The sequence below is a fragment of the Rosa rugosa genome, chromosome 1 (assembly GCF_958449725.1).
Source record: "Rosa rugosa chromosome 1, drRosRugo1.1, whole genome shotgun sequence".
Lineage (NCBI taxonomy): Eukaryota > Viridiplantae > Streptophyta > Magnoliopsida > Rosales > Rosaceae > Rosa > Rosa rugosa.
The window spans coordinates 68,538,999-68,552,140 of NC_084820.1; the positions used below are offsets into that span (position 1 = coordinate 68,538,999).

The window sequence follows — 13,142 nt, forward strand, 5'->3', positions numbered from 1 at the left end:
CCGAGGTCGGTGCAGGGGAGATGGAGGAGGAGGAGGTCGTCGTCGGAGAATAAGAAGAAGGCGGCGTACGTGCACAGCCAGATCTTGAGGATCAGAGAGGAGGACTCGCAGCTCGGCGAGAGCTACTTTGGCGCGAAAGAGAAGGCCGCTCACGCCGTGGCTTCGCGCGTCGACGTTGTGATTTTGGCCCGGCCGGTCTTGCCTTCCTCGCCGCTCAAGAACACCGTCAACGCTTTGCACTGAGCGCTCTGCTTATTCTGGTTAGTTAGGGCTTTTTCTTCAAATAAGTAATCAATTTGTTCGTTTCTGCGAGATGCGAGATTTTCTTTCAGAGAAAATCTTGATGATCATGCAAAATTCTTGATGATTTCGTTGTTCTTGTTTGTTTCAATCTTCTGTTTGGATCATTGGATGCAAAGAGCTGAACCAAAATCTAGAGGATGAAGAAAACTATGAATTATGGATTTCGTTGTTCTTAATTATGGATATTTTGTTTTGCTAAATCTTCCAATCTGATCAAACTATGGTTTTGATTTCTTTTAGAGATGAGCTCATAAGAAATTCCATCGTTGGTAATTTTGGTTTTTGATTTCAAAGACGATCAGAAATTCTCAATCAAAAAAAAGGTCGGCTAGAAATCTCTGTTTAATTTTGAGAAAGTATATTGTTTGCTTTGTTTATTCATTTTCCCTCCATTTGGAATATCATATTCGCGCTTTACTTTTCACCTCTTGACAAATTTGACTACAATTTTTTTTTTCAGATATATGTAGTGGACTCTTGGCCTAGGCACAGATGTTCGTGTTTGTTTATATTTTGACTGGGTTCTGATTGCTTCAAGTTCTATCTAGGGATTATTTTGACTGGGTTCTAATTTTTCGAGTTCTATCTAGGTATAATGAGCTGATGGGGTCTTTTTAAGGGAGAGCAGCTATCTGAGAGACTGAGACCATGAAGATCAAAATTCCGAGAAGACCAAGAGTTCGAAATCAAGTCTTGCTTGACTTCGTCTCGCGTCTAGCTTTACTTTTTCTGTAGAATGAGTCCAGTCGTTTGTTGTGCAAACGTTTCTGTACAGTTATCAGAATTACATGACACAATGATGTGAGCGATTCACATTCCCTTTTCGGGAAAAAATATGCCCAGATATATTTGAACATCACAAATGAACATATCAAATTGAAGGGATGATAAATCGGTGGCACACCAAATTATTGAAAACAAAAGCTTCCGTTAATCCGAGATTACACAAATAAGAAAACTACGATGGCTTGTTCATGGTTGACAGACCAATGAGTCCATTGGCAGAACCCAAAACACAGCTTTGAAGACAAGCAAATTCTTTTATCCTCACCATAGAGCAATATCTAGTACTCATCATCCTCACCATCTTCACCCTCAGCTGACTCCAACCCAACTTCTTCATAATCCTTCTCAAGGGCAGCCAAGTCCTCCCTAGCTTCCGAAAACTCACCCTCTTCCATACCCTCACCAACATACCAGTGCACAAAAGCACGCTTAGCATACATCAGATCAAACTTGTGATCAATCCTTGAAAACACTTCAGCAACACTAGTGGAGTTAGAAATCATGCACACAGCCCTCTGAACCTTGGCCAAGTCACCACCAGGTACAACAGTAGGGGGCTGGTAGTTGATACCACACTTGAACCCAGTTGGGCACCAATCCACAAACTGAATGGTCCTCTTGGTCTTGATTGTGGCCACAGCAGCATTCACATCCTTTGGTACCACATCTCCTCTGTACATCAGGCAGCAAGCCATATACTTCCCATGCCTAGGATCACATTTGGCCATCATAGAGGCCGGCTCAAAGGCGCTGTTGGTGATTTCAGCCACAGAGAGTTGCTCATGGTAGGCCTTCTCGGCAGAGATCACTGGTGCATAGGATGAAAGCATGAAATGAATTCTAGGGTATGGCACCAGATTGGTCTGGAACTCAGTCACATCAACATTGAGTGCTCCATCAAAACGCAGAGAAGCAGTGAGTGAGGAAATAACCTGTCACAATCACCCCAATTCTAATTAGCAAGAGAAACATACAAATTGTCAATCACCCCAATTCTAATCTTTGTCCACATATGGAAAAAAATCATTCACAATAACAGAGCTGGGAAATCATGAAACATGTTATGTGCACAATAATCGTTATTGTCATGACTCATGACAATGGACATAGCTAGGCAAATCATCAAACACGTCATGACAACAACAGAGCCGGGTAAATCATCAAACACCTCATGTGTACACTAACAGAACTAGGCAAATCAAACAATAACAGATCTAGCCAAATCATCAAAAACCTTATGTGCACAATAACAGCATAGCTAGGCAAATCATCAAACACCTTATGTTCACAAGGTGAGGGTCAATTTTATACCTGAGAAACAAGCCTGTTGAGGTTGGTGTAAGTTGGTCTCTCAATGTCAAGCGATCTGCGGCAGATATCATAGATGGCTTCATTGTCCAGAAGCACAGCCACATCAGTGTGCTCCAAGAGCGAGTGAGTGGACAAAACACTGTTGTAAGGCTCAACCACAGAGGTCGAAACCTGAGGAGATGGGTAAACAGTGAATCCAAGCTTAGATTTCTTCCCATAGTCCACAGAGAGCCTCTCCAGGAGCAGAGATCCAAGCCCAGATCCAGTCCCACCTCCGACGGCATGGAACACCAGAAACCCTTGAAGCCCAGTACAGTTGTCCGCAAGCTTCCGGATCCGATCCAAGCACAGATCCACAATCTCCTTTCCAACTGTTCACACAAGGATCCAAAAAAATTGAATTAAAATCTCACATTTCAAAAAAAAAATTAGGGTTCCAATTGGGATTAGGGCTAAGGTCCTTACTCGTGTAATGGCCTCTGGCGAAGTTGTTGGCGGCGTCCTCTTTGCCGCTGATGAGCTGCTCGGGGTGGAACAGCTGACGGTAAGTTCCGGTCCTCACCTCGTCGATGACGGTGGGCTCCAGATCCAAGAACACGGCGCGGGGGACGTGCTTTCCGGCTCCGGTTTCACTGAAGAAGGTGTTGAAGGCGTCGTCTCCGCCGCCGACGGTCTTGTCACTCGGCATTTGCCCATCAGGCTACAAAAAAAACAAGAAAATGTCCAGACTAGGTAAGCATGAAATCGTTGAAAAGAGATGAAAACAAGGAAGATCGGAATCGAAAAAGACGACGGACGGACGGACCTGAATGCCGTGTTCGAGGCAGTAAAGCTCCCAGCAGGCGTTGCCGACTTGGATTCCGGCCTGACCGATGTGGATGGAGATGCACTCTCTCATTTTGGGAGATCTGGGTGTAGAGAAGGGAGAGTGTGACCCTGTGACGTATACAAAGACGTCTCTGGGATTTTGAAATTTTTTAGAATAAGTGTGGAAAAAGCGAAGAAGTGAGAGTATATAAAGGGAATCGGAAATAATGGGGTTGGTGGGTGGGGGTGGGGTGTGGGTAACGGTAACGGTGCCGTGTAATTCGGGTGGGGTTTTAAAATTTGAAAATTGGGTGGGTGGGTTACAGCTCATCGTGACCGGTCGGTGGGATTTTTGGTGTGGATTTGAAATTTGAATCTGGGTGGGGAAGCGGGAGAAAGGTTTTGGGTTTATTGGACTGGGCTGACTACCATACTAGGCCCAACGTCATTATCTTTAACCGGTATGAATGTACAGACTGCACACTCTTCAGTACACCACGGTACTAGAAAAAAGGGTCAGTCCAACAATGAAGACTCTGAAACCGACAAAGGGCCAACAGTGTTGGTAAAGTGATGTCGGCATACCAACTAGGTCATGGCTCTCCCTGTGAAGGGTATACATGTGCTCGAGTCAACTCCGCTTCCTAATGAATGAAGAGAAAAATTCAGTCACCGTCCTCAAATTATGCTGCCAAGGCCAATTTGATACTCGAATTCTCAAAAGTATCAATGTGATACCGAAACATGTATTTTGACATCAAAGTGATACTTCCGTAAAAAATTCCTAACCGGGCCGTCTGTTTGCTGACATGGCAAGCACGTGGGCCCCAAAAAAAAAAGTAACATGACCAATTTACCCTTTTTTAATTCTTTTTTTTTCTTTTCATTTCTTTTTCTTCTTTCTCTTCTTCTTTTCATTTCTTTTTCTTCTTTCTCTTCTTCTTCTTCTTCTTCTGGGATTTTCCTCTAGCCAAACCGCCGCAACTTCCGCTGCAAGCTCCGCCACCACATTTCCTTACTTACCTAACAACGTCATCAGCCACCAGCCACCCACCCCAATTTAATGATTTTAATCATACAATAGTACAATACAAGCCAATACAATTCGATAGCTCGATCAATCTAATCACGGTGAAATTGCTAAGCAACGGCAACGCCCAACCAACGAACTGGTCAACCAAGCTCCCAAGCATAACATGGTTCTGTCTTCCATTTGAAGTTATAGGAATTGAACAAACCACAGCACAAAGAGCACCGTATGCCACCGCAGCCTCTTGCCTCACCCCATAACCTTTGCAATTCAATTTCCAGACAAACAACATAACCAAAAATAATTTCGGCTAGATTACATACATGATTTTTGCATGACTCGAATCGCAAGCAAAGCCATTTTAAAATCTGATCCCTAAATATAAATTGAGGCATAATATGAAGCTACATACTTCCAATTTCAACACAGAAACTCACCAAGAGTTTCAGAGAGAGACTTTAACCTTGAAGAATCAGAAATCGAACCAGAAAATAACCAAGAGTTTCTGCTTTGCTGCTTGAGGAAGAGAGCAACCAAGAGTTTGAGGTTCTTCGATTGAAAACCCAAAAAGTAATGGAGATGTTCATGAGAGAGATTGATTGAAAACCCATAAAGTAAAAGCCCAGACAGATCGATTAGAACATTGCTTCGTCGTCTCCGATCTTGTCTCCGCCGCCTTCTCCGAGCCTCCCGGTGACTGGTCCTCCCTCCACAAGCTAGCCATTCTGCTTCTCTTAAATGTGAACACACCCAATCACAATCTCAAACCCAATAACCATAACATCAACCATCCTCAATATCACACACCCAGAATTTACCACCAAAAAAAAAAAATCTAATCTTTACCCAAGCCGTCGATGAACGCACGGCCGCTCGACCACTTCCGCCACCGCGACTCCGACGCCACCTCCGCCAGCAGCCGCTCATAACCCTCGACGTTGTCGTTTAATCTGAGTGACGACACTCCCCTCTGCCCCTGGTTCACAATTCGCCATTGGGGAGCAGCTGTGAGTGGGAAAACAACGGCGTCGTTTTGGGGATGGTGATCCTTGTCATCTTCGAAATCGACGGCTGCGGCGGCATCGTCGTCGTCGATGTTGGTGTCCGGATCGGCTGGTCGTGGAGGAGTACCAATAGGTACTATGGATATGGAGGCATGGTGGATAGTGAAGAAATCAAGGATGAAGTTGGTGAGAGAGAGGAGACGGGGGTCGAGAGAAGGAGAGAGAGCGAGAGACTGATAGCCTCCAAAGCCATAAAAACTCAGAAACCCGAAAACTAGAACCAAGTGGGGGGGGGGGGGGGGAGAGATGGAGCTCTGTGCTTAATTTTTTTTTTTTTTTAAATTAGTTAGTAGTAAAAGACTATTCTGTCCTTGATAAAAATATCACATAGGACCCCACGTGCTTGCCACGTCAGCAAACATACGGTCCAGTTAGGAATTTTTGACGGAAGTATCACCTTGATGTCAAAATACGTGTTTGGGTATCACATTGGTACTTTTGAGAGTTCGGGTATCAAATTGGGCTTGGCAGCATAGTTTGGGGACGGTGACTGAATTTTTCTCATGAATGAATACACGCAAAAGATTTATAACTTCCTTTACACGCAAATACTATAAACCCTAATTTGCCCAAAAGAATGACCTTACTGTTTATGTGGATGTTAACTATGTTAGCTTATATTTGGGGTATGTTTTTGGGTTCTGTTTTCTTTTTATTTTGTGTTGATTTGCTTGAGGAGCTGGGAGGATGCTTGTTCGGAATTTTAACATATGTTGCCCTAATTATCAAAACTGTGTTTGTTTATGTGTTTTTGTCTGTTTGATTTTGAAGTAGTGATGAATATGTGACCAATGAAATTGTTTGGGCTTGCATATATAAGCTTAAGGAGGAAGAACTGTATAATCATACTTTTTCTCAGCTTTGGAGTGTTAGTCCATTTTTTGGGTGACTGCAGTCCCATTTGCAATAACAGAATAGCCTATAAGATTTGATGATCATTATGATACCATTGACAGGGTTACAAGGCAATGTCCTATTGAATTTACGCAGAGTTTTAAACTTTTAATAGTGAAACATGTGCACTGTGTGATGTTATCTGTCATGATCTTGCTGATAGGGTTATGAGGGAGTCCTTTGAACTTACAGAATGGAGTTTATCCCTTCTACTAGATCATCAATTGAGAGTTTGCAGGAAGTGAGATTTGATAGTTTGGAAGAAACTGCTATTAAACAGAACCCATCATCTGCTATTTGTGAGGAGGATTTTGCCAAAGGTGGTGTTGATCAACTGATGAGTCCTTTACCTTGCACACACTATTATCATGTAGATTGCATTATCCAGTGGGTGATAAGTCACATGTGTCCCTTATATTGATAGGCAATGCCAAGTGAGGAAGTGGGCAAGCCTTCCATCCCTAACGGATGTTAAATTATACATGCATCTCCATTAGTCATGAAGTATGTGTCAATTGATCTCTGCGTAATTACTATTTTGTAGATTAATTCTAGAAGTGAATATACTTATCCAATTATATATCCTCTATCAAAATATGATATATGGAGTGAATTTGAGGCCCTGCCTAAACCTTTTAGGAGGGGAACACCGGCATTGGCATCATCCTTGTAGTCCCAATGCCTAAACCTGCAGTTGGCTCGGTCTGGATCAACCTCATGCCAATGTCAGAATGTCTGATATGTGTTGTCTATATATCTTCTAAGTTCTGCAGACTCACAATCTGTTGTAGGGAGCTGGAAAAGGTATGGTGCCTTTTCAAATGTTATTGCTCTCTAGATATTGTATAAAATTAATATAGAAGCATGCTCACAGCAGCAACAGGAAAAATCTGGTTCTGTTTTCTTGTCCTTCTAAAATTAAATTAAATCTATTTCCATATTCAATACGCATAACAAGCATGCATGGTGTACTGTTTTGGGAAGAAGATAAATTGGGTAGTTATATTAATGGAGAGAAATAGAAGAAAAGGAACACGATGAGGATTGATCCAGTGTTTTGACCAACGTAAGAAATCAACTTGCTTTCATAATGAACATGAAGAAAACCAAATTGTCTATTTATTTCAAACTGCTCCTTAAGTGTTGTGACCTCTTAGTTTCTTATGAACATGGAGTGCAGCTACTCGTGTACCTATGCAAGGGGAGCTAATTGGACATTCACTACTTTAAGTCCTTGTTTGCATTAATAATGTTCTATTCATTACGAACTTAAGGTTTTTGCAGGCAGTGTGGATTAAAGGAGATGCTTTGGTTGAATGGAAAGACGGTTCAAAATCATTGTTGGAATCTTGGAATTGCTAGAGGACTACTGTATCTGCATAAAAATTCTCAGCTTAGGCAGTGGACTACTTTATTGAGATTTCAAAACCAGCTCTTGTGGATTCAGGGAGCCACCACCAAAAACTTAGCAATGGGTTGTAGGTGGTTTGAAAAGGTATGGTGCTTTTATTGTTGCTCGCTACATATTCTATAAATTGATATAGAAGCATGTGATAGCAGTAACAGGCCAGGGAAGATTCGTTGCTGTTGTTTTCTCCTTCTAAAATTAGATTAAATCTATTTCCAAATTTAATGTCTTATATATAAGCCACTCTTTTGGGGATAACTCGATCATCTAAAAAATATGCACTGAATGAGAAATTTAGTTTTTATCAGTATAAACCAGGCATAGCTTGTTCTGTCAAGATTTGGCCATCATATGCAAATATCTTTGTCTGATATTTAATCCAGCCAATGTTGGAATTATAAAACCATCAGACATTGCAGGAGTTGTCTCCAAGCAGAAAGCCAAGAGATAAGCAGCAGATGCCCTCAAAAGAAAGGAGCTATAGTCTGGTACGAAGTGTGCCTCTTAAAATACTCTACTTTAAACAGACACGAATAATGGGATTTATGTAACAAGTCCTGTATTCATTGATACATCCATTGTTGTTTGAAGAAAGAGTTCGTAAGTTGTTAACCGAATTATGTAATAAAGCTTCTAGAACAATATTGAAGTTTGCTGATGGCAAGCTACATCTTCACGTAGGTAATAAGGATTAATTTAGATGTTTTTGGTGCAGCTCAATGCACTACTGAGTACTGACCTCTCTAGTGACTCCTGTAAGAAATGCTTTGAAGTAGCAATGAGAGACTTCCTGAAGACCATGGATGGATTGGTGGGTGTGTACATTATGCGAGTTGTTACATTAGATTCGAAATTTATCCATTTATTTATAGCCAAAACGTGGCTCTTTTATTTTTTGTTTCAGTTGAAAATTCTTAATTTAATAATTTATGAGCAAGATAAATGGTCTCTTTATTAATTCCAGCCTATGTATTGCTACAGAAAACGAAAATAAAATATTCTACTTGTTCTTTGTATATACTCTCTTTTACATATTTGAAATGTAGTGTAAGAAAACTTGGGAAAAGTTGATTAATCCTATGCCTAGAATACAAATAAGTGAACAACAGAACCATGGCAAACAACATTGGCATCATCCTTGTAGTCCCACAGCTTAAACCAGCTCCTTGCCTAATCAACAAAACCATGTTTGAATGAGGTCAAGTCTTGGTTACTCCAGTACAACTGTAATTGTATTAAATATTAATTAGGTGGTTTGCTGGATCTGCCGCCTCCAGCCAATGTCTGATATTTGATTTGTATATACGTTCACTTCAGTTTGCATGGATCAGTTTGTTATAATATAAATTCACTTTTTTGTTCTTTAGTTTGTAGGCAATGCATATAACCAGCAGCAGATTTGATTCTTGTGAAACTACTTTGAATCAGGCACAGCTGTATAACAGTTAGGAAACTTTTACAATGGAGGAGATTGGTGAATGATGATGAGGAAATGCCTGTGTAAATGCCAATGAAGGTGAGCAGCCAGATGTGAAGAACAAAAAGAAGAAACGTCTAGCTGAGGAGGATCATTGAGGTGCACAATGAGGTTCAAAATGTTGATCATAATGGAGAGAAAAAGAAGAAAAGGAACAAGATGAGGATTGATCCAGTGTTTTGACCAACGTAGGCAATCAGCTTGCAATGTGTTGAAGGGGGTTGGAAAAGGTATGGTGTTTTTCAAATATTGTTGCTAGCTTGCTATATATTCTACAAATTATTGAAGCATGCTGATAGCACTAACAGGAAAAGATTTGGTTCTGTTGTTTTGTCCTTCTAAATCAAATTAAATCTATTTCCAGTCTAATGTTTTATATATGAGCCACAAGCATGACTTGTTCAGGGATGACTCGATCATCCATAAAATATGCACTGAAATGAGAAATTTAGTTTTTATATAAACCAGGCATGGCTCTTTCTGACGAGAATTAGCCATCATATGCAAATATATATCTTTGTCTGAATATTAATCCAGCCAAACAAGTATGTTATATATAAATCAGGAGGCCATTGTTCTTACTGTCAAGAATAGGTCATCATATGCGGACTATATATTATAGATTGAGAAAAGAGCTAGTTTTACAAATTGCAAAACTAAGAACAGCTTTGAATTAAATAGTGTTATGCACATAACCATGCACCACTTCAGTTTTGTTTCATGTGTTCGTTGAGGAATTGAATTGCAAGATACAATCTCAATTATTCAAAATGTTTGGCTCAAAACAATTACCAGTCCCTCAATGTCACACATATATATGTTTCTGCATGTAGTAGCCTTTAGAGCTTTAAGCAACTATATGGGCCATGATTGTTTTACTGAGGAAGAGTTTCAGCTGAGGGGAAATTTGAGTATAACTTGGACAGGCTACTGCATAAACTACCTAAAGATGCAGCTTGTAACCCAGTATATCGTGTCACAGGGAGTTTGGGTTTACCTTCTGCACAGGGGGATTTGGTATATGGTATGGCACAATGTTGGAATTATATCACCGTCGAACATTGCAAGAGTTGTATAAAAGCAGCAAGCAAAGAGATAGAAGCAGATGCCCTCACAAACAAGGCGCTAAAGTGTGGTATGAAACTTCGTAAAGTACTCTACTGTGCCTTTCTTGGATTTAAGAGAGCCGACCAATGGGATTTATGTGACAAGTCCCGTAATCTTTGATGTGGATCCCTTTGTTGTTACAACAAACTGTACATAAGTTGTTAACTGAGTTATGTATTATTGCTTCTAGAAGTAAAAACAGGTTGGCTGATGTCAAGGTACACCTTCAGGTGAAGGATTTAGATTTTTTGGTCTGATTCAATGTACTACTGATCTCTCAAATGACTTTTGTAAGCAGTGTCTTGACGTAGCAATGAAAGAACTTCCAGAAGACCATGGAAGGATTGTGGGCATGTCAATAATGGGAGTTGTTATATTAGTTTTGAAATTTATCCCTTTATTTACAGTAATTAGACTATGGCTCTTTCATTTCAGTGCTCAAAACACTGCAGGGCAGGGGAGGTTTGCTTATACAGACCTGCATGTTAGCAATTTTATCCATCACTGAATCTAGCCTTTTCACCTTGCTGCCTTTTCTAGCTTAGATAATGAAACTTAATATCACTAAAATATGCTCCCCTTTTACTCTTTGTTTCATGCATTCTTCAAATTTACTACTCCAGAAAAGCTCGAGTTGATCAGTACTCTAGCTACAAGTATTGAAACATAGTACATGCAGTTACACTTCATTCTGGGAAGTGTCTAAGCAAAAAATAAACCTTATTCTCACTGATCCATTGCTTTCGAAGCATCGATCTCTCAAGGATTACTGCATCATTGAATACGGGTCAGCTAACCTCGTCGTGGTATATGACCTTTCTCAATGCAGGGAGATCTCAATAAAAATGATTGCCAAACTTGTGCATCAGGCAACTATGTTCAAGGCAGAAGGTGGCTTCCTATTGCAGTCATATATATACAATATTGCATGTCTTGTAAACACTTAATATTTATGGCTATAGCCTATTCCTATTCATAGTTAGAAATGGTATTATTGCAATCTTGTATTATTCCCTAGGGCTCCCTACCTTTATACACCTTTAATAAAACTCTCCTGTATACAAACAGTTGTCTTCATTGCCAAAAAATACAGTTGTCTTCATTCACAACAGCATGAAGACTCCCATAAAAAAACTCATGTAACTCGGACTATCACCAAATATAAATTGAAACTCATCAATATGTGTATCACTGAATCAGTAGCTATATGAACAAGTGCAGAATGAATGTGTGAGGAGCCAAATGTGAAGAAGAAAAAGAGCAAACATTTAGTTGAGGATATCGTTGAAGTACGTAATGAAATGTTGAGGATCAGGGAGAAAAACGGAAGAAACTAAGGACTAATCCAGTGTGATGATAATTTTGGCCAACTTTAGGCAATCAGTTGGCTTTTTTTTTTTCCTTACTATAAAACCTAGTGTTTTCATTTCAGCCTGCTTCTGTAGTTTTTGACCTCTTAATTTCTTATGGAAAACGAGAGCAGATATTGTTGCATTACTGGGATTTTGACCATAAATTCAAATGTTTATTCAGTTTCTACCCTTCCAATCTTGAAGCTAGCTTGCCTTTTCTTGGATTCTCGTAAAGCCAAGACCTGAATGGGCTTGAACTGAGAAAGATACACATGCCAGAGAGCATCATTAAGATAATGAGCACAGGAACTTTATGAATGTAAAGCCCTCCCAGGCTCAGCCTGCTCTTACTTTGGAGGCAATCATGCACCATTCCCACAACTAATAGTCATTAGCACTTTTTGAAAAGTAACCAACATTATTAGTTTCTATTGATTAATTCTCTCTCATGTTATTGGGTCCATTACGAGCTATGCTACACATGCAGTGTTTACTCCTAAATGGCTAAATAGTTTCTCTACTGTTTTACTTTACAGATATAACTCAAGCATAAACCAACCCTACAAACTTTAGAGAAAGTTTAAGCCCATCCCATGCTTGTTTTGTAAAGCTCAAATGTTTCTGTTAACTTATATTATAACATTACAACCTGAATGATGCTTTGTGTTTTGGTTCATAAAAAGCAAAAAAATTTACCAAAATATGAGTAGTCTATTTCTTCCAAATAAATCCAGAATTGGAGTACTGTAGGAGATTGACTAGTCAGTCTCTTGAGTCATGACCACTCATGATAATCGCAATAACGAGTCCACATCTCTTTTTCACACCTCTAAATGCTATGTTTTGGATCAAGTAATTCTTAACCAATAACATAGAACCTGTACTCCTGTAGTGTATACTCCATAAAGTAGGACTAATAATAGATATTATATTATCAGTCAGAATAATCAAGATTGTGACAAGCTAAGGGTGTGGTGCCGATGAGATTTTGTATATAGGACTCGGACTACAATGGACCACTTCACTTCTTTTTCCATGATTTTCAGGAGCTCTTTGATTATTAAATCTTCAACAGAATGTGCCTCTGCTGTCATGGTTTATGAACTTAGCTTTTGAACACAAAGTGGTCTCCAAAACAAGAATGATACAACAACACTTCAGTACACCAGATCATGTCAATTTAACTTGCTCGATATACAGATCGCCAAGGGCATAAGCTTTTGAGGACCATGGTTATTTGTCATTGTCGTTGGGTTTGTTCGCAAGAGATCCTAAGCTTGAATCATCGATCTAAATCAACTTGTTGTACATTGTTAGTTCATTTCCTAACAACTTAAGTTTTGAGGACACATTTATAGTTTAACTTGGTCATTTTTTAGTTTATCGTACTTGATTAATTAAGGTAATAAACAATGCGTGGTTGACTGGTTGAGGGAACAGACTCCAAAATGTGGTCCTTGAGCTTAATTAGACCCTTGCTTCCAGATTGTGGTCCTTATTCCTTCTGTGTTCCCAGCAGCTTCAACTTTTGCATGCTGGGCCAAGAATCTAATTGAAAAAGAAGATCAATTATTACTAATCTCTTTTAAATATTTCAAGAACT

The 13,142-nt window shown here is 39.7% G+C and overlaps 1 protein-coding gene across 1 annotated transcript; it reads right to left on the reverse strand.

Moving 5' to 3' along the window:
- Positions 1-1,211: 1,211 nt before the first annotated feature.
- LOC133726406 (tubulin alpha-2 chain-like) lies at positions 1,212-3,392 on the reverse strand. The gene is made up of 4 exons (XM_062153950.1): positions 3,206-3,392; positions 2,866-3,100; positions 2,401-2,771; positions 1,212-2,021 (listed from the first exon to the last, which is right to left on the reverse strand). The coding sequence occupies exons 1-4, from the start codon at positions 3,296-3,298 to the stop codon at positions 1,368-1,370; spliced, it is 1,353 nt and encodes a 450-aa protein (XP_062009934.1). The 5' UTR covers positions 3,299-3,392; the 3' UTR covers positions 1,212-1,367.
- Between the last annotated feature and the right edge of the window lie 9,750 nt (positions 3,393-13,142).